The sequence below is a fragment of the Erithacus rubecula genome (assembly GCF_903797595.1).
Source record: "Erithacus rubecula genome assembly, contig: SUPER_Z_unloc_2, whole genome shotgun sequence".
Taxonomy (NCBI): Eukaryota; Metazoa; Chordata; class Aves; order Passeriformes; family Muscicapidae; genus Erithacus; species Erithacus rubecula.
Genome location: NW_027635860.1, coordinates 4081151 through 4106069, shown reverse-complemented (window position 1 = coordinate 4106069; position 24919 = coordinate 4081151). Strand labels below are relative to the sequence as shown.

Sequence of the window (24919 nt, the reverse complement as noted above, 5' to 3'; positions counted from 1 at the left end):
TGTTATCTTCTCTTTTTTCTCCTGTTGCTGCTTCATATACATCACCCTTATGGCCAACCCATGAGTTGAGGAACAAAGTCCCTGGATGACAGTATTTGAGCCACGGGGTGGTGTAAAGGCTTAAAGAGCACAGTTTCCTGTCTCAAACTGTCAAGGCCACAGAAGGTACTTGGCTGCAAGATAAGGAATCACAGTGGAAATTTGAGGATGGGGACAGAAGGAAAGAAATTGCGACAGGAAGGGGCTAATTCTAGACTCGGCAGAGGCAAAATCTGGTTAATGCATCAGGACAAAAATTCCTGCAATAGCAAAGTGGGCACATGCAAACTAATGATCCTTTAATTCTTCATCCTTATTCTATGATCTTAATTTCACACTTATCCTAATTTTGGCTAGGGCAGAGTTAATTTCATCACAGTTGCCAGGAGAGAGATGGAGCCTAGAGCTGTGTGGGCAGGACCAGGTTATTTTATACCACCCACATCATCACTAGAGGACATGGCTTTAAATAGGAGAAAAAGGGAAAGTAATGCAGAACAGCCATTATTTTGTTCTGTTTTTCCAGGAGGGCAAAGCAGCCAACGGAGTAATGTGTGGACAGTCCAACTGGAGGATTTGTACATTGTTGTTTTTGTCTCAGGCTTGGGGAAGGAGCATAGGTGCAGACAGAACCACAGAATGAACTGGGTTGGAAAAGATCTTTTGAGATCAAGTCCGTCCTATGACTTAACACTTCCTCATCAATTAAACCATGGCACTGAGTGCCACATTCAGTCTTTTATTATGTCCAGGGATGGTGACTCCACCACCTCTCTGGGCAGATGATTTCAGTGTCCAATCACTCTTTCAGTAAAGAATTTATTTCTAATGTCTAACCTATACTTCCCTTCAGCAGCTTGAGAATCTGTACTCTTGGCAGTTACTGCCTGGGAGAATAGACCGACCCCAACTCGCTACAGCCACCTTTCATAAAGTTATAGAGAGTGACAAGGTCACCGCTGAGTCTCCTTTTCTCCAGGCTAAACAACCCCAGTTCCCTCAGCTATTCTTCATAGGACTTGTGTTCCAAGCCCTTTACCAGCCTTGTTGCCCTCCTCTGGATGCGTTCCAATGTCTCAGCGTCCTTCCTAAACGGGGGGCCCAAGACGATTTGTCTGCCATTGTTTTTCATTGTCTCAGGGAAGATGATGGTGGCTGTGGTAATGTCTGCAGTATCTTCTTTTGTCCCAGTGGACACAGTAATACTGAGTCAGTAGACTTCTATAGGCATTTTTTTACATGTGATCACCCTCTTTTGTACACTATTGTTATTAGTATTAGTTCCGAGTCGTATTAGTTCCTGCTACTGTTTGTGTTCCTTCGCTCATTGATGTTTATCTAGTGAATTGTTGTCTCGATCCATAATCTCCACCTTTTTGTCCCTTTATCACTGGAGCACTTGAGGGGAAGGAAGGAGTAGTTTGGAACTTAATTTCCAGCTGGGTTTGAGGTACAAGAGCCCTGAAAAAGAAATCTTTTTATGAGAGAAGTTTCTGTGCACTGAGTTCACAGTTCTGTGAACTTCTAGAGCAGAGTTTCCTTATAATAATTGCATACTAAAGTTTCCTACACAGTGATTAGTTCAAGTACGCAGACAGATAATGGCAAGTTGACAACAGAGTTTTTTGCAGGTTATGTTGAGAATCTTACCTGTGTGGAAGAAAGAAGAAACTCATAATTCCAGGTCTCTAATGTTCTCTTCAACCTCCGGTTTTGACTGCTAGTATTCTTTGGGCAATTTGTAGTAAGGGTTTGGTTTCTTTTCCTGTTATAAAACAAACAAAGAGAAAAAAGGCCCCAAAAACAACACACCCTAGGCTAGTACAGCCTGGGCCTTTGTATCCCTGAAACTAAAAAGTAGTTTTTTTGTGATCATACAGACTTACGGTTTTGAATTCTGTTCAACTACATTGAAAGTGTTGCCTTCCAAAACAAAAGGATTCACAAAGGAGACAAGCCAAATGTTCTTTTTAAGATGTACCTAAAAGGCAGGTGAAAGCAGTAGTATTCTTGAGGCCAGAATTCCACATTCATGTTGGATAGAGAATTTCTGCTATATCCTGTGGGGTGGCATAAAATATCAAGCCAGTCAGATGAGAATCAAGATAACTCAATCTTAATTTGTAGTTGCCCAGAAAGTCTGAAATAATCCTTTGTATGCAGTAGGATTTAGACACACTTTCTAAAGTGACCCACTGCTGTATTGTAGAAGAGTAGACATTGGATTCTAGATACCTAAACTTTCAGGAAAGTAATTCTTGCTGTCTGGAAAGATCTTGACTCCTAAAGCTGAATTTCAATAATCAATTTCGGAGATGTAGCGTTAGTGAGGTCTGTTGACTCTTATCTTGGACTGGAAAACATTTGGGAAGTCTCATATTTCACAGACACTTTTTCACCTATGTATTTTACTCATTTTAAACTACAATACATATATATGTATTATAGTTTAAATTATGTCAAGAATTTCTTGACAGACACCCTATCCTTCTTTACATAGTGCTTAGAATTCTGCAATTGATTTTTCTCCCAGGTATTCAGGGCTTTTCAAGAAACATCCACTCCTGCCATCAAATGTGATTTAATGTATTCTTCCTGTAATTTTAAGCAGTTGTCCTGCATGGTAGGGTCTAATGTGATTACTCTGTTTTGAATATTTGTTTGGTATTTCTCAGTAGACAGTGCAAGGTCCTATTTTCTTGGATTTTTTTATGCTATTGACAGATGAGTGCTCTAATGCAGAGAAGACACTTCTTTTTAGTACCTTGAATCTCCCACAATTATGGGGGATATTGCAAATATGTATGCATACCAACATACGTAAGCATAAGAGTAATGTAGACACTAAAAATTATTTATAAATTGGAGAAAGCAATATCTTTTTATCATTTAGCCTATAACACTTTTTTCCTTAAATCAGAACTAGCTGAACTAACATGGAGACTGAGAATTCAGTGCCCTCTTGACCTCTTCACTGTTTTTATTGCAGTTTAGAAGTGTAGTGAGGGAAAATCAGTCTTGCAAGGTGATACTCTGATCCTATAAAGGTATTAAGTCCCTGAAATTAGAAAAGATAAGTATTAGTTTAAAGTACTGTTTTATAGTACCAGCTCTAATGAAGTTTTTACTGTTGCCTTTACAAAGTAGCTCAAATATACACTGTCAGAGTTTATTTCAAATTATGCCCGTTCTAAATCTTAAATGCTGAATTGGATTAAGTGAGACAGGCTGCTTTAATGATATAATATAAAAGAAACATAATGGAAGTAAAGCAGAAACTATGCTGGGTTCTCTAACAGCTATATTATGTTGATTCATAAAGTAAAAAACAGGCCTGGATAGGAGACAATGGAAATGACACTTTCAGGATTTCTCTCTGTCTGATCCTTCCATTCATCTTTATTTTTCATGTGTATAAGAACTTTTGAATGCAGTATTCACAGGTTGCCATCTACGTGTGATTTTGTAAGACTATACTAATATTTCAAGTTAGTGAAATTATACTAAAACAAAATAAATTCACCTTTTACCTTGATCACAGTTTCTAACTTTAAGAGAGCTGTGGTAAGGACATGTGCTAAAAGACAATAGGTTTAATGAAGCTTACTCAAACTATTGCCTGAGATACCAGCCTTCTGAAAGAATAGTGTCCATTTTAAAGCAGCCATCTAATTCTGGACCTTTGGGATAATTCTTCAGTGTAATTACTGTCAATAGTTATTGCTCTACTATAGTGTTACCAAATATTTTTTGGAATTCCTAAGGTATGTCAACTTTCCTGGTTTCAGTCTTGTCTTCATAACTGTGGTAGTTTGACACCAGCTGGAAATCATGTCCCAAATAAGCCACACGTCTCTTCTCCCTGCCCTTCTAGTAAAGAGAGGAGGGACAAAGGCAGGCACTATGGGTTGAGATAACAATTATTGAAAGCAAGCAGGGATAGAATAAGAAACACAGAGTAATATCAGTGATGTTGATAACAGAAGTACAGAAGGGCTTTACACACAAAAACAGGTGGCCACCTGGGTAAAGACAAGATGATGGCTGTTCCTGTACTCAGTACCATGTGGTTTCCCCTGACAGAGACAAGGTGACAGGTGCACCTGGGAGTTGGTTTTCTCCATCCCCAAGCCCAAGACAACAGGAAACAATGGCAGACAAGCCCCTGAAATCATGACCATCCATGTCACACTGCAGCACTGCATCATTCCTGATGGCTGCTTCTTGAACCAGTGGCACTACTTTTGACATCTCCATTCAGCTCCTCTGGACTCTGCTGTACTTGGCACTCAGAGCCACAGTCTCCCAAGAGCATGTTTTTGCCATTCGTTTCATTTCAGCTTTCACTAGAGTCAGCTGTTAGGATCCTCTATCACTCAAGAAATAGAAATTGATTCTACCCTATGCATCTTGATGTCATCAGGGTACATGGTATGTTGGTGCCAACTAAAGTCTTATATTCTTATGGGTCTAATGTGCCAGGCCATCAGATCCACATTCCAGTAGACCAGATTGTAAGAGCCGTAGCTAGGGAAGGATCTTCATGGTGAGATAACACTCACACATCAATATGATACAAGTCTAATCCGTTTATTAGTTGTACAGTGCTTCTTTTATACTTAAACATTGTCACAACACACAAGGCCAGAAAACATATCATTGGTTAGTGAGCATTGTCCATATATTTCTTGTTATTTATTGATTGGTTTCACACATTTTTACGGCATTTTGTCCACCCCTTGGCTCAAGCAATCTAGCACCCCAAGTAAGTCATATCTCTTCTACCTATTTGCTACTTTACTATATTTTCCCTACACATCTACCTTCTTACTTGCTACTTTAATATGTCTTCTCAGCCACCTATTGTTGCTACTCTGATTCTTTCCCATCCCTCATTGTTATTACTTTTTATTTCCTTTATGAATAGCTCAATGTTGGTATTGTCTCTGAAAAGTACAGAATTATGCAGTTGTCTTAAAGTCAGAGTCTCTCACATTCATGTAACACAGCCAGAGCCCCAACACCTGATTATTCCTTTGCACCTCCTGGTTAGAGGCAGGGCATCCCTCGGTATGGTCATGGTACTTGTTACTTCTTGTGAATATAACCTGGAGGTCCCTTGAGGAGGATCAAAAATATAAAATCAGCCTTTTTTAATCTCTCTGAGGAGACTTGCCCAGGGAAAACTGGGCAAGTTTTTTTGATTTATTATCAAAAAGTTTCATGTGGTGGTTATCCTTCATCTCAGCACCAGTGCTACTAGAGCAGAGGTGGATTTTCCATCCTACTTTCTCACATATTCTTGGTGGAATGTAGAAAGTAGAATGACAGATTACCTTGTATTGTGTACCCTTGCTCTCCAGCTCGGGAGCACCTGCTGCCTAATAGCAGAAACTCTGATCTGTGCTGGCAGGGCATGGGACATTTTCTCCTCAAACTTTTGGTACTCTTTTTTAAATTGTCATTGGTCATTTTTAATTTCCCTGTTAAATTGTTGCAAGTCCTTGGACAGTAATTGCACTGATGAGATGCAGTCCTATATTGGGATGTAGTTTCTTCTTCTTCTTCTTCTTTGGAGTTGGATAGCCAAATTGTTCACTTTTTTCCTCTGTCCTTCTATGACTTTTCTGACAGTAAGTTGGCACTGGAATGCTCTATAGGAACTTCACCACGTGTTTTGCATACATTGGATATAATCTATATTTATGGGGGACTGCTCATTATTTGAATCCTTACATATTACCTCCAGCACAGCTAATTCTCTCAAATACTGGATGTCTTGCCTCCATGGTGATCCACTTGTGTTGGTAATTCGTGCAAAGATACCTCTCCATCAGACTTGACAGGACTTACTTCCACAGGCTGAGAGTTTCTGGTCTTTTCTAAATCCCTTGGTCAATGCCTGCATTCCTAGACAGGGATCCTGATTGCTTGGTTTCATTGTCATCTAGTGTTGCTGTGATATCCCAGCATCAAGCTTCCTGGGAAATAGGGCTCACCAGGCCAGTAGTATCTCAGAGCTCACCCATGGTTAGGGATCAGGTGATTATGTCTGGCCCTGTCTCTTCCTCTGGTTTTGTGGGTTTCTCCTTCATCCCTCACCATGTGAATTGATTTGTTTTTGAATTTTTTTTTCTGAACAGGGATAGCTGCTACTGGCATGGGTTGTTCCTCTGGTTCAGCTGCAGTTTGAGTGGCCTTGCTGCCTGTTGCTCTGCTTTCCTCTGCTCCACCTGAGGGTGCTGTATAGTAACAAGCATGTCTGCTGAGTGGTAGCCATAGCTCAGCATGTAGTAGGACTATGTGTCTCTCTGAAGCTATCCAAAACCACAGCATTTTTATTTCAAATATTTTGTCACTTTATCCAGGTCCTATATTTTTCAGGGCTGAACTTCCAAACCACTGGAGCAGCATACTCCTTTAAAAGCTGACTCATTTTCTTTGCCCATCCCATGCTGCTCATGTCCAGCTCCAGGGCAGTTTTCTGAAAAACTTCCCTAGATGTCTCTATCCTGACTCAAAACATTTTGTAGACTTTAGATTTCGCTTATTCTAGACTGCACTGAAGATATTTGGCAGGCATTGCAATTAAAATATGCTTTCTTTAACATCCTAATGGAATTCAAGATTCTCAAAAACTGTTTGTAGCAGGCCCAGAGGAAAAAAGGGTGAAGGCCTGAGAAAAATCATCATCCCCTATCCCACCATCCCTCTAGGCTGGCACAATTGTTAATGAATCCTCAGAGGCAGCAGCCAGGGCCAGGACAGGTGAACAACACTGGACGTACATCCTAAATGACCTACATTGCTGTTCATGTTATCACGTCATAAACTTATACCACACAGTACAGCAACAAAGCAATCCTGATCCTTCTCCCTGCTCTGAAGAAACAGCATAATAGGGAGCATGTATGGGAATATATACAGGGTTAAATACCACACCTCCATGAATTGATATGGCAGCTGTAACTGGGGAGTTCTGTACCTAATACATGGATTCTTCAATCAAAGTTATCTCTTTTGTGGCTCTACAATGAGCACCAATGAATGTAATGGTTTCACAGATTAAACTCCAAATAAGCCTGTCCCTTTCTTCCTGACAAAGGCAGAGGCTGTGGGTTGAGGCGACAATTTAGTGAAAGTGAGCAGCAGTGAAATAGGAAATGCGCAGTAACAGCAGCAATATTAATAGCAAAAGTATACAAAAAGAAAAGGTGCCTTATGCACAAAAACAGGTGTTCACCACCTCCTTCTAGTTCTCTGTGGCACCTGGGACAAACACAAGATGGCAGGCACTCCCCATAGTTGACTCTCCCTGTCCTGTGGGCCTTAGACAATGGAAAGCAATGACAGACCACTGAAAGCAAGATCATTCACATCGTGCCATGCCACTGCTTTGTTGCCCGTGGCTGTTTCCCACCCCAGCACTTCTGCTTTTGCCCTTTTCACCCTGCTAGGGCTTGGTTCCCAGCAGCTCTATGACTTTTAACTGCTCTGCCAGGCTCAGCTGTATTCGCCACCCAGAGCCGCACTTTCCTGAGAGAAGGAATGGATGAGTGTCACTGCCTGAGGGGTCTCCTGAGTCTGAGATCCCCTCAAGAGGACATAAAGGTGGTTTGAAATTCAGATTTTCCCCGATGGCTGCCAAAGAGACTGGAGGAGGCTGTTCTCTGAGGTTTTCAAGGTTGTTTATTGTCCCTTACCTGAGAGAGTCTTTCTCTGGCTGACAGCAGTCTGTCCAGCAAGGAATCCAAGGCAGAATGCCCCAGCCCTGGGCAGGGCTTATCTTATATACTTTAAATTACGTACCTAATATTTACAATTACTTTCCAATACACAACAGTTTTATTAAACTGTCCAGTTCTGTCCCAGTCCAATCCAAGGATGCCAACTTGGCATTCAACATGGAAGAAAGCAAAAAGGAGGAAAAGACATACCACGCCCAAAATCCTCCATGTTAGTCACAGACTCCCTAATATAAACATTCCTAGAAATTCACTTTTTCTATCTTCTAACAGTCTAATTTATATTCTACTTATTTTTGTGGCTTGTATTTCTTCCCATACTGTTGGCAGATTTCTCCAGGGACTTAAGTCTGGCCCCCAAGACCCCTGGGTACCATGCCAGGTCCTCTGAGTCCCCTGCCAGGGGTGTCTAGAAGTATTCAGGGAAGCCAGGGGAACACCCTGGGCTCCCACAGATGAGAGCAGCAGGAGAGGGCAGCGCTCACTCAGCTGATTCCAGCAACCTCTCTGAGAAAGAGGTAAACAGAGTAGTGTCAGTTCTGTACTCACCTTCTCTTTCCCCCAGGGCTGTGCTGTGCAGTGCTGATGTAGGTGTTATAGAATAGCAATATAAGCCATGCCCATGCAGTTCTGAGATCCAGCCCCTCCCTAGAACAGCAAGAACTTAGTACAACTGTTTTTCATTATGGCAAATAACTTGCCTGTTTGTTTATGCTAAAATGTTTTAGTAATTGCTATCTCTTGAATTTTAAAGACACCTTGTCGACAAAAGGCAGTGTGCACAAATTTCAGATTCTTCTAGTCTTCTGCTGAATAATGTGAAGTTTTATCACTATGGCATTGCAATGTGGAGTTAACTTTGAATGTTGTGAGTTTATATCTGTCATGACAGTGTTGGAAGGGGCCTTTAAAGAACATCTAGTCTAACTGCCTCACTGTTGGCAGGGACTTCTTTCCCCAGACAAGGTCAAAACCTCATGCAGCCAGTACCTGTGCGGTGGGATGTGTGTGTTTGTATATATGCACACAAGCTGCACACTGGTGCTGCTTGTTTCTGTATGATTGTAGACAGCACCTCTCTGGGTAGAGATAAAACTGCAAAAGCCATCATAGTAGAGAGGTAGTTGCACTTGATTTGGGGTCTTTCAGTCCATACACATGTTTCTGAAAAGCATTATTTCTGTTGTTGTCAACTGCAAATCACTTTTATCTTCAGGTTCATGTACTATAACTGTACTTTCTTCTCAGACATCAGATTTTATTACCTACAAAAAATCCTAGTGTAGAATAAAATAAGTTCCTAATAACTAATGTGGTGGTTAAGGCAGTAGGATATTTTAAAAATTTGGAATTTGAGTTGCTGAATTCTTGTACCACAAGAAAGTGTTTGGGATTTTTTTTTATTAGGGAACAAAAAGAAAAAGCCCAATAAATGAAAGCAACAAACTAAAATTGGCATGTGTTATTTCCCCCATTATTTAGGAGATATCTTAACACTGAGATTGCCTTTGGGAAGGTAGGTACAGAAGACTTGCATATAATGATCCTTTCTGCTCATATAAGGATTAGGGAGTCTGAATTACAGGCTAAAGTGCTGAATATAACATGCTTAATCCATTTTATTAATGCTGGAATAAACTATGCTACTATTTCATCTGCAACATGTACCAGTAGCTCTGAGCTGAATTTTGGAAATCACAACTACTTACCAGAATTTAATTGATGCATTTCAGTTTAGAATGACTTCATAACTCCTTCCCAAGAATATATTCTTGTAGTTCTGATCCTCCTCTGAGCAGCTAGCAGTGGAAATTCTCAGCGAGTTGCATAAAGTAGTGCATTAGATAGTGAAGTAAAAATGTTGAAGCCCACTAGGTGGTGCCAGAAGGCCTGATCACTGGTGGCTCTGAGAGCCAGAACTGACCTGATGAGGTGTGAACCTGCCACTTTTGTCAGAAACTGTATCATCTGAATACAAGCTATGCATGCTATTACCCTTCCTTTCCTTCAAAACTTCTCTACCCCTAAAGCAGTTCTGCAGTAAAGAGTTCCTTCTTTGTTCATGATGGTAAAATTTTAATATGCTGATTAGGAGTGAGGCACTTAAAATTGTGGGCTCGGTGTTAGCATTAGTTATCGCTGGGTTTGTGCTGCTAACATCCCTCTTCACTGGATAATAGACCCATGAAGCTTTCACAAAATGTTATAACCAGCTTTATGCCATGTGTTGCAGTGAAATGCATGCAATTTTATGGAAATACAGAATGAATGTTAACTGAAATGTAAGCTATATATATATATATATATATATATATATATAAAATATAATATATATAATAATAATATATATATTATTATAATATAAAATAATAATATAATATAATATAATATAAATCATTATATATTATTATATATTATTATTTTATATTATATATTATATAATATAATAATATATAAAATATATATAAATATATATTTATATATATAAATATATATATATAAATATAATAATATATATATAAAATATATGTATTTTAAGTGGTCACACCTAAACACAGTAAGTCTTACTTACTTGATTAATACAGCAGACGCTGTAAATTTTTAAGAATAGGTACTAACACTACACTAACCAAGGGAGTTCTACCAAAGTGAAGGTAGTCTCAACCTCCCATAACCAAGGTGCAGGGTATTACAGAAGGGAAGATAATCTGTCAGACCCACTTGAAGAAACCTCTAATGTACATGCCCAGGAAGGAAATAATAACCAAGGCTAGAGGGGCCCTGCCTCTAGCCAGGGAGAGGCATGGGATGACAGAGAGTATTGTAAGGTAAGGATCTGATGGCCTGGCACATCAGAGCCACAGAAATACAGAGTGCTAGTTGATACTGGTTCACAATGCACCCTAATACCATAAGAATATGTGGGAGAAGATACTGTCTCCATTGTTGTGGTAGTGGGGGGAATCACAGGAATTCACTTTGCTGGAAGCTGAGATTAGCCTGACAGGGAAGGGGTGGCAGAAACATCCAATTGTAACTGGCCCAGGGGCACCGTGCATTCTAGGCATAGACTTCCTCAGGAACGGCTACTACAAAGACCCAAAGGGGTTCAGGTGGGCTTTTGGAATAGCTGCTGTAGAGACAGAGAGCATTAAGCAGTTGAACACCTTGCCTGGACTGTCAGAAAACCCCTCTGCAGTAGGACTCCTGAAAGTGACTGAACAACAGGTGCCAATTGCCACCATGACCGTGCACCGCCAGCAGTACCGGACAAATTGAGATGCTGTGATCCCCATCCACAAGATGATCCCTGAGCTGGATAGCCAAGGGGTGGTCAGCAAAATCCACTCACCTTTTAACAGCCCCATCTGGCCTGTGCAGAAATCTGATGGAGAATGGAGACTGACTGTGGACTATCAGGCATTGAATGAAGTGACTCCACCGCTGAGCGCTGCCGTGCCGGACGTGCTGGAACTCCAGTACGAGCTGGAGTCCAAAGCAGCAAGGTGGTATGCCACCATTGACATTGCAAATGCATTCTTTTCCATTTCTTTGGCAGCAGAGTGCAGGCCTCAGTTTGCTTTCACCTGGAGGGGCGTGCAGTACACCTGGAACTGACTGCCCCAGGGGTGGAAACACAGCCCCACCATCTGCCACGGACTGATCCAGGCTGCACTGGAGAAGGGTGAGGCTCCAGAACATTTGCAGTACATCAATGACATCATTGTGTGGGGGAACACAGCAATGGAGGTATTTGAGAAAGGAGAGAAGATCATCCAGATTTTGCTGGGAGCCGGTTTCGCCATTAAAAAGAGCAAAGTCAAAGGACCTGCCCGAGAGATCCAGTTCCTGGGAGTGAAGTGGCAGGATGGACGGCGCCAGATCCCCACTGAAGTCATCAATAAGATCACTGCAATGTCCCCACCAACAAGCAAGAAGGAGACACAAGCTTTTCTAGGTGCTATCGGCTTTTGGAGAATGCACGTCCCTGAGTACAGCCAGATTGTGAGCCCTCTCTACCAGGTCACTCGCAAGAAGAACGATTTCCATTGGGGCCCCGAACAACAGCAAGCCTTTGCCCAGATCAAACAGGAAATCGCTCATGCAGTGGCCCTTGGCCCAGTCAGGACAGGACCAGAGGTAAAGAATGTGCTCTACTCTGCAGCTGGGAACCATGGTCTGTCCTGGAGCCTGTGGCAGAAGGTGCCTGGTGAGACCCGAGGCCGACCCCTGGGATTCTGGAGCAGAAGCTACAAAGGGTCTGAAGCCAACTACACTCCCACAGAGAAGGAAATCTTGGCTGCCTATGAGGGAGTTCAAGCTGCCTCAGAGGTGATTGGCACCGAAGCACAACTTCTCCTGGCACCCCGACTGCCAGTGCTGGGGTGGATGTTCAAAGGAAAGGTTCCCTCTACTCACCACGCCACTGACGCCACATGGAGCAAGTGGATTGCCCTCATCACCCAGCGCGCCCATATTGGCAACCTGAATCACCCTGGGATTTTGGAGATAATCACGAACTGGCCAGAAGGTGAAGATTTTGGTCTCGCTGATGAGGAGGAGCAGAAGCAAGTGACCCGGGCTGAAGAAGCTCCACTGTACAACCAGCTGCCAGCAGATGAAACACGCTACGCCCTTTTCACCGACGGTTCCTGCCGCATTGTGGGGATGAACCGGAAGTGGAAAGCTGCCGTATAGAGCCCCACATGACAGGTTGCACAAGCTACCGAAGGAGAAGGTGGATCAAGTCAACTTACTGAACTCAAAGCTGTTCAGCTGGCCTTGGACATTGCTGAGAGAGAGAAATGGCCAAAGCTCTACCTTTACACTGATTCGTGGATGGTAGCCAATGCTCTGTGGGGTTGGCTGGAAAAAGGCTGGCTGGCAACGTAGAGGAAAACCAATCTGGGCTGCTGATGAGTGGAAAGACATTGCCACTCGGGTAGAGAGGCTACCAGTGAAAGTCCGTCATGTGGATGCCCATGTTCCCAAGAGTCGGGCTAATGAAGAACATAGGCACAACAAGCAGGTAGATCAGGCTGCACAGATAGAGGTCTCAGAGATAGACTTAGATTGGGAACACAAGGGAGAACTGTTCCTGGCTCGATGGGCCCACGATGCCTCAGGCCATCAGGGCAGAGACGCCACCTATAAGCGGGCACGAGACCGAGGGGTGGATCTAACCATGGACAGCATCTCTCAGGTTATTCATGACTGTAACACGTGTGCTGCCATCAAACAGGCCAAGCGGGTGAAGCCCCTCTGGTATGGGGGACGATGGTCCAAATATAAGTACGGAGAGGCCTGGCAGATTGACTATATCACACTGCCTCAGACCCGCCAAGGCAAGCGCCACGTGCTGACCATGGTGGAAGCCACCACTTGGTGGGGGAACCTTCAAGAATTGGGAAACAAATTTAGGAAAAGTCACCTGGATGGTCAACACCCGAGGGTCCATTGATCGAGCTGGTCCTGCCCAATCTGAAACCTTGCACACAGTGGATGGAGATAAAGTCCCTGTAGTACATATGAAAGGTATTTTAGGGTAGACTGTTTGGATTAGTCCACTTCAGGCAAGGATAAACCCGTGGGATTGTCTTTGCTCAAGGACCTGGTTACACTTGGTGGGTAATGCAGAAAGATGGGGAAACCCATTGAGTGCCGCAGGGAAACCTAATCTTAAGTGAGAACTGTGTGAAAGGTTTTCATTATGCAGATGGTAATAGAATAAGGGGTGGATAATGTGTTGGGTTGATGTGGCCAGAAGTGTGTATTCTATGCCCATCTGTAACAACTGGGTGGGGTAGTGATTCCGTATGTCTGTGGCACACACCATCTGCTAATGGGCCATCTTTGGGACAGGGTGAGGCAATCATCTTTATCTTTTCCACAACCCATCCACTCCAGGAAGATATCATCTGTTGCTGGGCCTTGAGTCCCACTGGATGACTGATGAAATTACATCATCCCATTGGGAGATGCTCCAGCCAGGGAGAGGAGCCAAGCCTTTCCTGCCTAGATAAAAACAGATTTTGGACCGTGAGTTAACCATTTTTCCACTGGATTCCAGAGGAAAGCTGGACCTTTCCACATCATCTCTGGATCTTCAGAGGAAGGCTGAACCCTTCTACAGGACCACTGAATCAACTGAACCACATCTGCCACTGTAGGAAGATGCAGCCACCATTTAATGGGACTGCCACCAACACCCTGACTGACAGGGTGTCAGGCTGTATTCTGACACTGTCAGGGTTGGGATTGTTCTTTGTAATACTGTATTTCTATTTTAATTTTCCTAGTAAAGAATTGTTATTCCTAATTCCCCTATCTTTGCCTGAGAGCCCCTTAATTTCAAAATTATACAAATTTTGAGGGAGGGGGTTTACATTCTCCCTTTCAAAGATAAGTTCCCACCTTTGTTGGCAGACACCTGTCCTTCAAACCAGGACAAAGTGTATCAGTTTTCAAGAAATCAGTTTTTATGCCTCCTTGTTAGTATCTTCAGAACTGTCACTATGCAACTGAAATGTAAATTGAATTTGGAATGCTAGTGTTAGGAAAACACAAGTTTCATCTTCAGTAAACCTTTGAACTGGTAACACATTTCTAGAAAATCAGTTTAAATAGCTGGATCTGATTTTAACTTCAGTAGCCTTGTGTCCATATAAAGAGTACAGTGAAGCACTTTATTAAGTGCTAGCAAATGAAACATACTTTAAAAGGATTAGGAATACGTTTCCTGTCTCTGAAGCTTGGTTTCAAATTTGGGACATAGTAATTACTGGGATATTGTGTTTTCAAAAATGGTAGAAAATCATATTTTTTGTGGTTTTTTATTTATTTTTCTACACATGACTACATAAGCAGTGAAATCAAAATATCAAGTACTTTATATTTTTACTATTAATTGAAATTTTGTGAGGAGGAAATGTATAATACAGGTATTACAAAATAGCTGCCTTGAATGACAGTTCAACAGCTTACTGTGAAGGGGTTTACTTTCTAAAACTACTTTCTAAAAATTTACTTTCTAAATCTGAAGAATTTTCACATTTTGTGAATTTTTGGAGGTGGTGATGGTGACTTGGTTTATGTTTCAGAGGGATTGTTTTTTATTTTTGTGGGTTTTTTAGATCAGAAAATATAATACAAGATTACAGTTATTTCTCAGCTAATAGCTTTTCTGGTGATTGATCTCTTGTATGTTTGAGACTGAGCATGGCAGTATGTTACAGCAGTGCTACGAATTTAGAGTTGGTTTTTCATAATCTCTGAAGCTTCTATATTAATATATTTTAATACATCTGAGTTCAGTAGAAAAAATAATAGTTAAGAAAGCTAATTGCTTCTTATTAGAATATTGTTAAATATTCTTGCCATGGTGTCATAGTTCGGTATACACTGGTAGATTTCAGGATGAGATGAAATATGGAAAAACTAGTAAGTTTATGTAAATAATTTTTTAATTTCACAAGTTCTTATGAATTCCTGACTGTGAATGTCTTAAGTTAGCTCTTTCTAAAAAAACCTGCAAATTTCTCCCTACTGATTTTTCCTAGGTCTATTGCTCTTTGTTGTTGTATTGTTCCAAGAAGGTAATAGATACAATCCATGAAGGAATTGTCAAGTGTTAAATGTAAATGCATTTTTCTGTATAATGGTTTTACCATACCCCAAGGTATGTCACCTTTATGTTCCCTGATTTAGTAAGGCACAAGCTTAAGCTACACTTTTTGCCTCGTTGGATCACTAATTAGGGGCATTCTTTTTGTTTTATCCCCGTGTGAAAGTTGACAATAGTTTCCAAAACTGAAGTACAAGAGGGAAAACAGTACTGACTCACAGATTAGACAGGCCCTGTCTCTCACAGATTAGCCGTCGCCTTTCTTAAGGAAATTACCTGATCTCACCTTATTTGTGGACAGCACTGAAGTAGTGAATTCTACCTACCCATAAATGCTTCTGGCCCAAAATGTTACTCTGAAATAAGTTAACCTGTAATGCTTTGGGTTTTTTCACATGATCAAAAATTTCTGTAATTAAATCCTGAAAAGGGTATTAAAAAGCTGCCCTCACCTCCTTTATCTAGAGGAATGTGATGACTAAATACTCTAGGAATTTGATGATCTTAGGTGGAAAGAATTGCCAGAAACTTAAACAGATCTATGAATCATCAGATCTATGAACTCTCAACCTGCTCAACAAATTGCCAGCATGAACAGTTGCTGCAGTGAAATCAGTGTTTTTAAAACCTTTTGTGTTGCATTTTTTTCAACATACTTTTTTTAACTTCTGTGAAGTAAAGTTATTCTGCTATGTGACTAGAAGCATGTTATTTCTAACCAATGGAAAGAGTTGCTTGATGCTTTAACCTGGTAAAGGTAGTACAGTGTCTTCTAAGTTAGTAGTCATACTTCCCTGTATTAAGCTTAGTGGTTTTTAAGATCTTTTCTTTCTCTTTGTAGTTGACACAGTGACATAGTACTTCACTGTGACTAGGAGATAAAGTAGCAGCACTTGTATTTGTTTGGCCGTATATGTCTTGTGTTGCTGAATGTTTTTAGAATGACAGAATGTGAAGGAATACCCTATTGCTTATGAAAACAAGCATTAAAATGAGACTTGGTTAGAACAGAAACTTTTGTTTCAAAATCAACCTACTTACACTTTACGTGTTTTGTTTTTCAGAGTACTGTAATTGAAAGTGCATCTTCTACATTTGAGGAAGGACAAGTTCTTCATTGAATGGTGGATTAATAAGTGGTTGTCTTATCCGAAGACTGAAAAGAAGATATCCTGGAAGTTGGAAAGAACTGGATTTTCACCCTAGTCCAGCAGCTTTGCTGCTCACTTAAACACAGATGAATGAAGACCCCATTTGGAAAATCACCAGGTCAGCGGTCCAGAGCTGATGCAGGTAAGGTGTTATTTCTGGATGGTTTTCTTTGCTTTTAATGGATAAAAACTGTTCTTACTTTATTGACTCTTAGAATATGTTAATGATTTTCTGCAGATGCTAATGATTTTAGGTATCATCATTCGTGCTTTAAAGAAAATTTACTTTTATTCTAGAACATCATGGCTTGAAAAGAGAAACATAAATTTAGCAGTACAGATCTGACCTTCCTATTTTGTATTGTGTTGAAAGGTATTAAAACAACATAATTTTTATCACCAACCATTGTGAATTGTAGCTTCTATTAAATTCTCAAGAAACCAGCTGAACAAGTGTAATTGGGAAAGCTCAGTTAACTTTTAAATACCTAAGTGATAGATTTGGGTGCTTCCAAATACACGTTTGATTCATTGAAAACTCAAAGTGATACTGGAGGATTTCTGAGTAACCCTTTGGAAACTTTCAAATTTGTATTTTACCTGAGACTATGTCAAAATTTGCTGTCATTTACTTGGAACATGTACTGATTCCAATAATAATGCAGTTGCCTTTCAAGTGATAGCTACAGGTTTCAAAGGAGAGATCCAGTGCAAAGTCATAAATAGTTGGTTCAGTACCAAATAGAGACAGTGATGAGCAGAACTCCTCAGGTGTCAGTATTAGGAGGAGCATTGTTTAACATCTTACTCAGTGGTAGGGATGGTGGGATTGGGTGCACTCCCAGCAGGTTTGCTGATGACACCAAGCTGCGTGTTGCAGTCAGCATGCTGGAGGGAAGGGATGCTACCCAGAGGAACCTGAACAGGCTTGAGAGGTGGACCTTTGCATGCCTTGTGACATTCAACAAAGCCAAGGGCCAGGCACTGCATCTGCACTGGGGCAATTCCAAGAACAAATACATGCTGGACAGAGAATGGGCTGAGGGCAGCCTTAACAAGGACTCAGGGATGTTGGCAAATGAGAAGCTCAGCATGACCCATCAGGGTTATACTCACATCCCCAGCGGCCTCGCACATCTTGGGCTGCATGAAAAGCAGCATGAGGCCGGTTGAGGGAGGTGTTACTGCCTCCCTAGTCCACTCCAGTGAGACACCACCTGGAGCACTGTATCCAGCCCTGGGGCCTCTAACATAAGAATGGTATGGACCAGTTGCAGTGAGTCCAGAGGAGGACCATGAAGATAATCTGAGACCTGGAACACCACTCTCACGAGGACAGATTTCAGCAACTGTGGTTGTTCAGCTGGAGAGAGAAGGCTTCAAGGTGACCTAATTATGGCCTGCCTTAAGTACCTGAAGGAGACTTAAAAGAAAGTTGAATAGGAGTTAGCTCATGTAATAACAGGCCAAGGGAAAATGGCTTCAAACTGAGAGAGAGTAGGTCCAGAGGATGGCCATGAGTGACCACAGGGCTGGAGCTCATCTCATGAGTAAAGGCTAAGGGATGCCATTGTTCAGCCTGGAGAAGAGAAGGCTCCAGGGAGTGCAACCTCTTTGTTTTCTTGTAAGTGGGACTTACAAGAAAGACAGGAAAATGCTTTTTGCCAGTCTTCAGTGATGGCACCGGGGGTAATTGTTTTAAACAGAGAGTACAGTTAGGTTTGAGTATATAGAAGAAATGTTTTGCAATGAGTATGGTGAGAAACAGGAACAGGTAGCCCAAATGTGAGTGACTCCTCATTGGAAATGAGGAGTCACAGGGATATTAAGCAACTTGATCTAGTGAAAAGTCACTTCCCCCATCATAGGGCTGAACCACGTAACCTTAAGAGGGTCTGTGAAAGAATAAAAAAGTACTTAAAGAAGTAACTTTCAAGTCACATTTGCTGAGCTTTACAGTATTATGGATACAAATATCTTATTTACTACCTTCCATTTTTAAAGGTGGTTGCCACTTGCCTAGAAACTTTACAAACAGCACATAGTGTTCCAGAATAGCTACATCTTAAGTAGAAACTAGGATCTTAAGTCTTGTCTATAAAATTGCTGTCATCTGGAATTGAATAATGAAGCAGTAATACAGCCTTAATCAGGAGGAAACATTAATAAAAAAGACACAGTGAAAGAGTGGAAATAGTTATGCATTTTATATTCGATACGTTAATGATGTAAATTAATAAAATTGCTGGATTCTGGAGGCTTTTGAATCATGTACAGGTTGCAAAAAAAAGTCTGGAGGTAGAGATAAACCAGTGATAGTGTCATGTAGGCAAAATTTAATGCATTAACAAAACCTTTTCTGATTTTGTCCTGTTGTAGTTACACTACAGGTTGGTAGCATCTTTGGCAAAGCCAGTTTTCAGCTGTCCTATCTGTCTGCTTAGGAAGGAAATGCTTTTATATGTTGTAAAGTAGGTGTAAAGGAAGGGGTACATGTGATTTATAATATCTAGGCTTTTGAAATATCTCTCTCTGGGAAATGTACTTTGTACATAGTTCCTTTTTGGGAAACAAAGGGTCGGATTGAAGACAGAGAAAAGAAGGAAAAAGAAGGAAATTTTTACACAACAGTAGAGTACATGGCTATAGAGTCTAGGAGTTTGTCGAAGTATAGAGTTGCTTTCCATGATTTCTGTGAATCATACAGGTGCTCTTGGCAGTGTGCCTGCCTGTGTCTCTAGTGTATTACTGTCCCAAATACAGGAGAAATACAGCCTTTTAAGAAAAATAATATGCACTATAATTGTAGTATAAGATGTGATTACCCTGTATTGATAAAATTGACCCTTTTGAATCTAATGATCACCTGTTTAATTCTGTGTAAGTGAACGGCGTGGTCCTCTGGAGTCCTTTTTAGTGGTGTTCTCCCAGAGATACAGAATCCTACTAGACTGCGTGATGCACAGGAGCAATTATAAAGCCTTTACTGGATGGTTTAAAAACATTAAATTGTACTCTCTTAGTAAAAAAAGACTTTTAGCACATATATGAGCATATGACGATTGAGTCATATATGAGCATTCGTAGTTTTTTCACCTGTAAAAGCAAGTGTAAATTGCTTTAGTATTGTCTTTATGAACTAAGAAAAGAGATCATGGATGTGAATTGCTTAGAATTGCAGTGAAATCTTTTCTGCAGAATTAGAGTTTGGTTTATGTCTGTACTTCTGACCTGCTTCAGTTAAAAGACCTCCCTCCTCTTTTAAGTTGGAGTTGATCAATACTATCTCAACTAGGTGTGAATCAGCACCATTAAGTGTTTCTTAGGTCCCTGAAAGTGATTCTGAAATAGTCTCCAGATACAGAGTGGAATTACTGCTGTTCTCACAGATAATTCTGGAGCACAAGTTAAAAACATCTAAGTTTTGCTGCTTGTTGTATGCAGTATTCAGGGAAGTAAAATATGGTTGCTGCTTTCTGAAGAGCCTGTCTGATTTTCATGGATTGCATGGAGGGTACCAATTCATGTCACAAGCAAAACATTGCCAGTAGTTTTCTCCCATCCGTCTTCATATTCTCCTATAGCCCCAGCTGAAATGACATATATATTGCCCTTGAAGCCAACATCTTGAATTATTCTTTTTTTTTAAGTCTTGTAGTCTTGTCATACCCTTTATCTTTGTCTGGAGTAAAGCAGAAATATTCAGAAACATGATTTCTAGTTTTGCTGTCGAATTTTAAGGGTTTCCTGTAAGGAGCAGAATTAATGATCCTCAGAAAACATAAGGAAAAATACCATATAACTATTAAGTACCTAATTCTGTTGCTCTTGTCTAGAAACTGGAGGTTGTGGTCACTTTCCATTACAAAAAATTATGCTTCTGTGCTCTTGATCATAATAAAATAGTTTGATATGAAAGGGACCTTTTAAAGGTCATCTTGTCCAATGCCTGCAATTAGCGAGGACATCTTCAGCTAGATCAGGTTACTTCGTGCCCCATACAGCCTGGACTTGGACACTTCCAGGGATGGGGCAGCCACCACCTCTGGGAAACCTGTGCTAGTATTTCACCACACTCAGTGTAGAAAAACTTCTTTCTTATATCAAATCATCTCCATTTTAAAATCATTATCCTGTGTCCTATCACAACAGATCTTGCTAAAAAGTCAGTCGCCATCTTTCTTATAGGCCCTCTTCACATACTGGAAGGCTGCAATAAGGTCTCCTCAGAGCCTTCTCTTTTCAGGCCTAACAATCCAAACTCTTCCTCATGCAGGAGTTGCTCCAGCCCTCCACTCATCTCCGTGGAATTCCTGTGACCTCATTCCAGCAAGTCTGTTCAGTGCTGGTACCCCAGGACTGGGTGCAGGGTTCCAGTTGGGGTCTCACAGAGCAAAGCAGAGCAGAGGGGCAGAATCCCCTCCCTCCCCTGCTGCCCACGCTGCTCTGGATGCAGCCCAGGACACGTTTCACTTTCCAGGCTGTGAGTGCACATGGCTGGGTTATGTCCAGCTTCTCAATTCTTAAGGACTGAGAAAAAGTCAGGAGGCAGATATTTCTGATTTTGAACTTCTTACCAGAATACGACAAATAAACATAAGGATTCTGTGATGTTCTGTCCCCATGTCCAGAGCTGCTGTAGAGGACAGAAACTTGTTGCAGAGTTACAGTTGTGCAGCCAAGCAATTGAATAGTGTAACCTGATTCATCCTTAAAAGGAGTTTGCATCTCCTTGAGACCTATCTGAATTCAGACAGTGCAAAATAGGAGGGCAAACTGTGGCAAATCAGGATCTGGTTGGTACAAGGGTGTGTTTAATGTAGGATCTTCAAATTCTTGCTATTGATATTTTTATTAAGCATCTAAATGCCGTTATTTCATGTACTAAGCTTGGAGCACTCTTAAAATACTGGCTGACCTAAGATGATGAGTAGCACTCAGTTGTCTGTGTTGTCTTTGGTATAGAGCTCATTACATCAGTGCACAGGTTGAATCTTATCAAAAAACTTAAAGATCCCAAAGTGAGACGTTAGAAAACAGCAAAATCCCATTCCCAGAGATCAGCATAACTTCTTTACTTATTGCAAATGCTGTAGTAAATCTTACTTCTGTGTCAGTCTAGTGTTTTTATTCTTGACTTTGGAAGATGAATGCTTCATACCTCCCTTCTTACTCACAGGTTCCAGAGTCCTTGAGTGGTGAACAGGAAGCAAATTCTTGTGCTGCATCATTCTGTTGTTGTATTGTGTTTTTCTTTGAATTACTTAAGCCGAAATCTTACTTTTCTCTCATTATCTACAAATGCAAAATGTAAAGTACATATGTTCATCTTCTGGTAATGAAGTTTCTCGTTTTTGTAAGAACATTTCTTGGATTTTAATAAATTACTTTTTTTTTTTTTTTTTTTTAAATAAGCATTCAAGCTTTCTTAGTTAAAATTCTAGGCATGTTTGTACATAAACGCGAGGCATTAGAGTTACATATGGTTCAATCCTGCACTGTGACCAGATTGTTTTAGACATGGCAAACAAGAAGCAAAAAATCCAAAACAGACCAAAACAATCTACTGTGAAGAAATTCTAACTCCATACCATTCAAAAGCAGTAAAGTGAGGGAGAAAGGGAGAATCAGGATCAAGTTAGATACCTTCTGGCCAGGTTGTCACCATCAGCCATTACTTTAATAGGGGCTATTTCAATCAGCCCTAGTAAATTATCCCCATGAAGGTGGCCATTGGCTGTGATATGAGGCTACAGTTATAATTTTAATTACTAATTTAGATTTTTCTACCTGTGCACATCACCTTTTATATACCATGTTCCTTTGAAAGTGTTTTTCTGTCATTTTGTTCTTGCATATTTCCTCTGCTGAGGTCTTCATGGCTGCTCATAAGCAGCTTTCTAAAAACCAGCAGAAGCCTGATTTTCCCTTTTCCTCAATTCATCTTATTAAAAGCTTTCTATTTTTCATATTCATCCTAAATTATCACTGGGTTGAGTGCAGAATTTTTCTCTCTGTAAAAATTTGTTTATTTTTAGTTTTTTATGTGCTTTATTAGGCACAGGTAATGTTGGTCTGGCTAACTCAGGTTGATGTGTATTGACATCTCCTTTTAGTAAGTCAAGGATGAAAGCTTAGAACAGCCTGTTAATTCCCTACTGCTGCTGATTGACCATTGCAACTGTTATCCCTATTGTGTTTAGTTCAACTTCCATTTTAGTAGTTGCTGTCAGTCACTCCTTGTGTTCTTCACTGAGCTTCTGTGTTGGTTTTGCATGGCAAAGTATCAGGAAGGTGCAAGGGTGACTCCTGTGAGAAGCAGGTAGAAGCTTCTCTTTCTGCTGTCCAAGAGAACCCGTGCCAGCTGGCTCCGAGATGGACCTGCCGCTGGCCAAAGCTGAGCCCATCAGTGCTAGTGGTAGTGTCACTCTGGGTTATTGTGTGTAAGAATGGGGGAAGATTCTGCACTGCAGCAGTTGCAGGAGAGGAATGAAACTATGTGAGCATAGCAGCCCTGCAGACATCAAGGTCAGTGCAGAGAGGGAGGAGGTGCTCCAGGCACGGGATCTGAGGGTCCCATGCAGCCCATGGTGAAGATCACGGTGAAGCAGCTGTGCCCCTGCAGCACACAGAGGACCCTACACTGGGACAGGTGGATGTGACTGAAGCAGTCTGTGATCCTGCAGGAAGTCTGCACTTCATCAGGTTTTCTGGCAGGACTTGGGGCCCCATGCGATAGGAGCCCATGCTGGAGCAGGTCTGCTGGCAGGACTTGTGACCCAGTGGTAGGGCCCACTGCAGAGCAGTCTGTTCCAGAAGGATGGCACAGTGTGTAAGAGATACAGAGTTGAGTTGCTTGTGAAGAGCTGTAGCCCCTGAGACAGATTAATGTTGGAGAAGTTGGGAGGACTGTCTCTTGTAGGAGGGACCCCACACTGCAGTGGGGAGTGAGAGGAGTTCTTCCCCTGTGGAAGAACTGAGGAGAAAGAAAGAAGGAGCAGAAACAATATGTGATGAACTGATTGCTCATTCATTCATTTCCTGTCCCCTTGTGCTACCTGGGAGAGAGAAGGTAGAAAAAAATTGGGAGTGGTTAGGCCCAGGAAGAAGGGAGAGCTAGGAGGAAGGTATTTTTAAGATTTGGTTTTATTTCTCATTGTCTTACTCTGACTTGCTTGGTAATAAATTAATACTCCCTGAATCGAGCCTGGCTTGCCTGTGATGGTAATTGGTGAAAGATGCCTCTCTGTCCCTCTCTTCACCCGGGAGCCTTTGGTTATATTTTCCCTCCCACGTCCAGCTGAGAGAAGAGATAGAGCAGCTTTAGTGGGTGCCTGGCACTAAGCCAAGGTCAGCCCACCCAGCTTCATGTGCACATAGCCAATGTCTCCCTCTCTAGAGCCTTTTCCCATTTTAGCAGGTCACTGATCAATCATGGCATGAAATGTTCGGATTGTTTATATTTTGGCATTCAATATTAAGGCTTTTATATAAGTTTTTAAATAATTTTTTCAGTAATTTCAACATCTTTTATATTGTAGGTCATGCAGGAGTGTCTGCCAGCATGATGAAGAAAAGAACATCCCACAAGTAAGTTGTTAATATATTTAATAAAGAATAGCTCTCAGTAATGGGAAGTACTGTTCTAGAAATATATCTGTATTGTTCCACTCTGTTCTTGAAAACTGTGGAATAATACTCAGTGTGTATATGTGTATAGAGTCAGGCTTCTAATTCTTTCAGGAGGGTAGTATGAGCGAAAACCCCACAGATAAAGTTTCAAATATTGTTTTGACTGTTAATATTATATTTTTCTTGAATACAATTTTGAATTTCTTTCTGGAATCTGTAGGGAAGGATATTCAAGCCTGAACATAGCCATGTCTCTTGTAGGATGTCTGTTCTCTGACACAGAGTTCATGCAGTCACCAGGTCAAAAAAACCCTGCAAATCATGCTTATTAAGAACTCAGCTGGGAAGGAATCTGAGATATATCTAATCATATATGCACTATAACTGTAGTGTTGGAAAAGAATTTTCATTTTTTAAAAATAAAGAATGTACTCAGGAAGCTACTATTAGTATGTGAAGGAAGGATACCTGCTGTTGCTATGCTTTCATGGCATGTATTTTTCCATTTTCAACATTTTAAATAGTAGCAGGTGAACACTGGTGAGTGAGTAGCTGTGTGAAAGCAGAGGTAACTTTCTGAAAACAATTGGTCTTAGTGTCTTGCAGCAAGATACCATATCGGGTGAGAGAAATATAAGGTGGGTAACTGGGAATCTTAAATTGTTACTAGCTGTTTGTAAGTGTAAAGTCATGTAGTGTGTATCAACCACAAGCAAATTTGTTTGGCC

At 41.0% G+C, this 24919-nt stretch overlaps 1 protein-coding gene across 4 annotated transcripts in view; it reads left to right on the top strand.

Annotated features, from left to right (window-relative positions):
• SPIN1 (spindlin 1) overlaps positions 1-24919 on the top strand; it is a 59630-nt gene that overhangs the window by 22416 nt on the left and 12295 nt on the right. For all 4 annotated transcript variants that reach the window (XM_079331013.1, XM_079331015.1, XM_079331016.1 and 1 more), the window contains exons 2-3: positions 16473-16701; positions 24101-24149. In XM_079331013.1, coding sequence (XP_079187139.1) covers positions 16650-16701; positions 24101-24149 — 101 coding nt within the window. In that variant the 5' untranslated portion in view covers positions 16473-16649. The remainder of the gene's footprint in view (positions 1-16472; positions 16702-24100; positions 24150-24919) is intronic.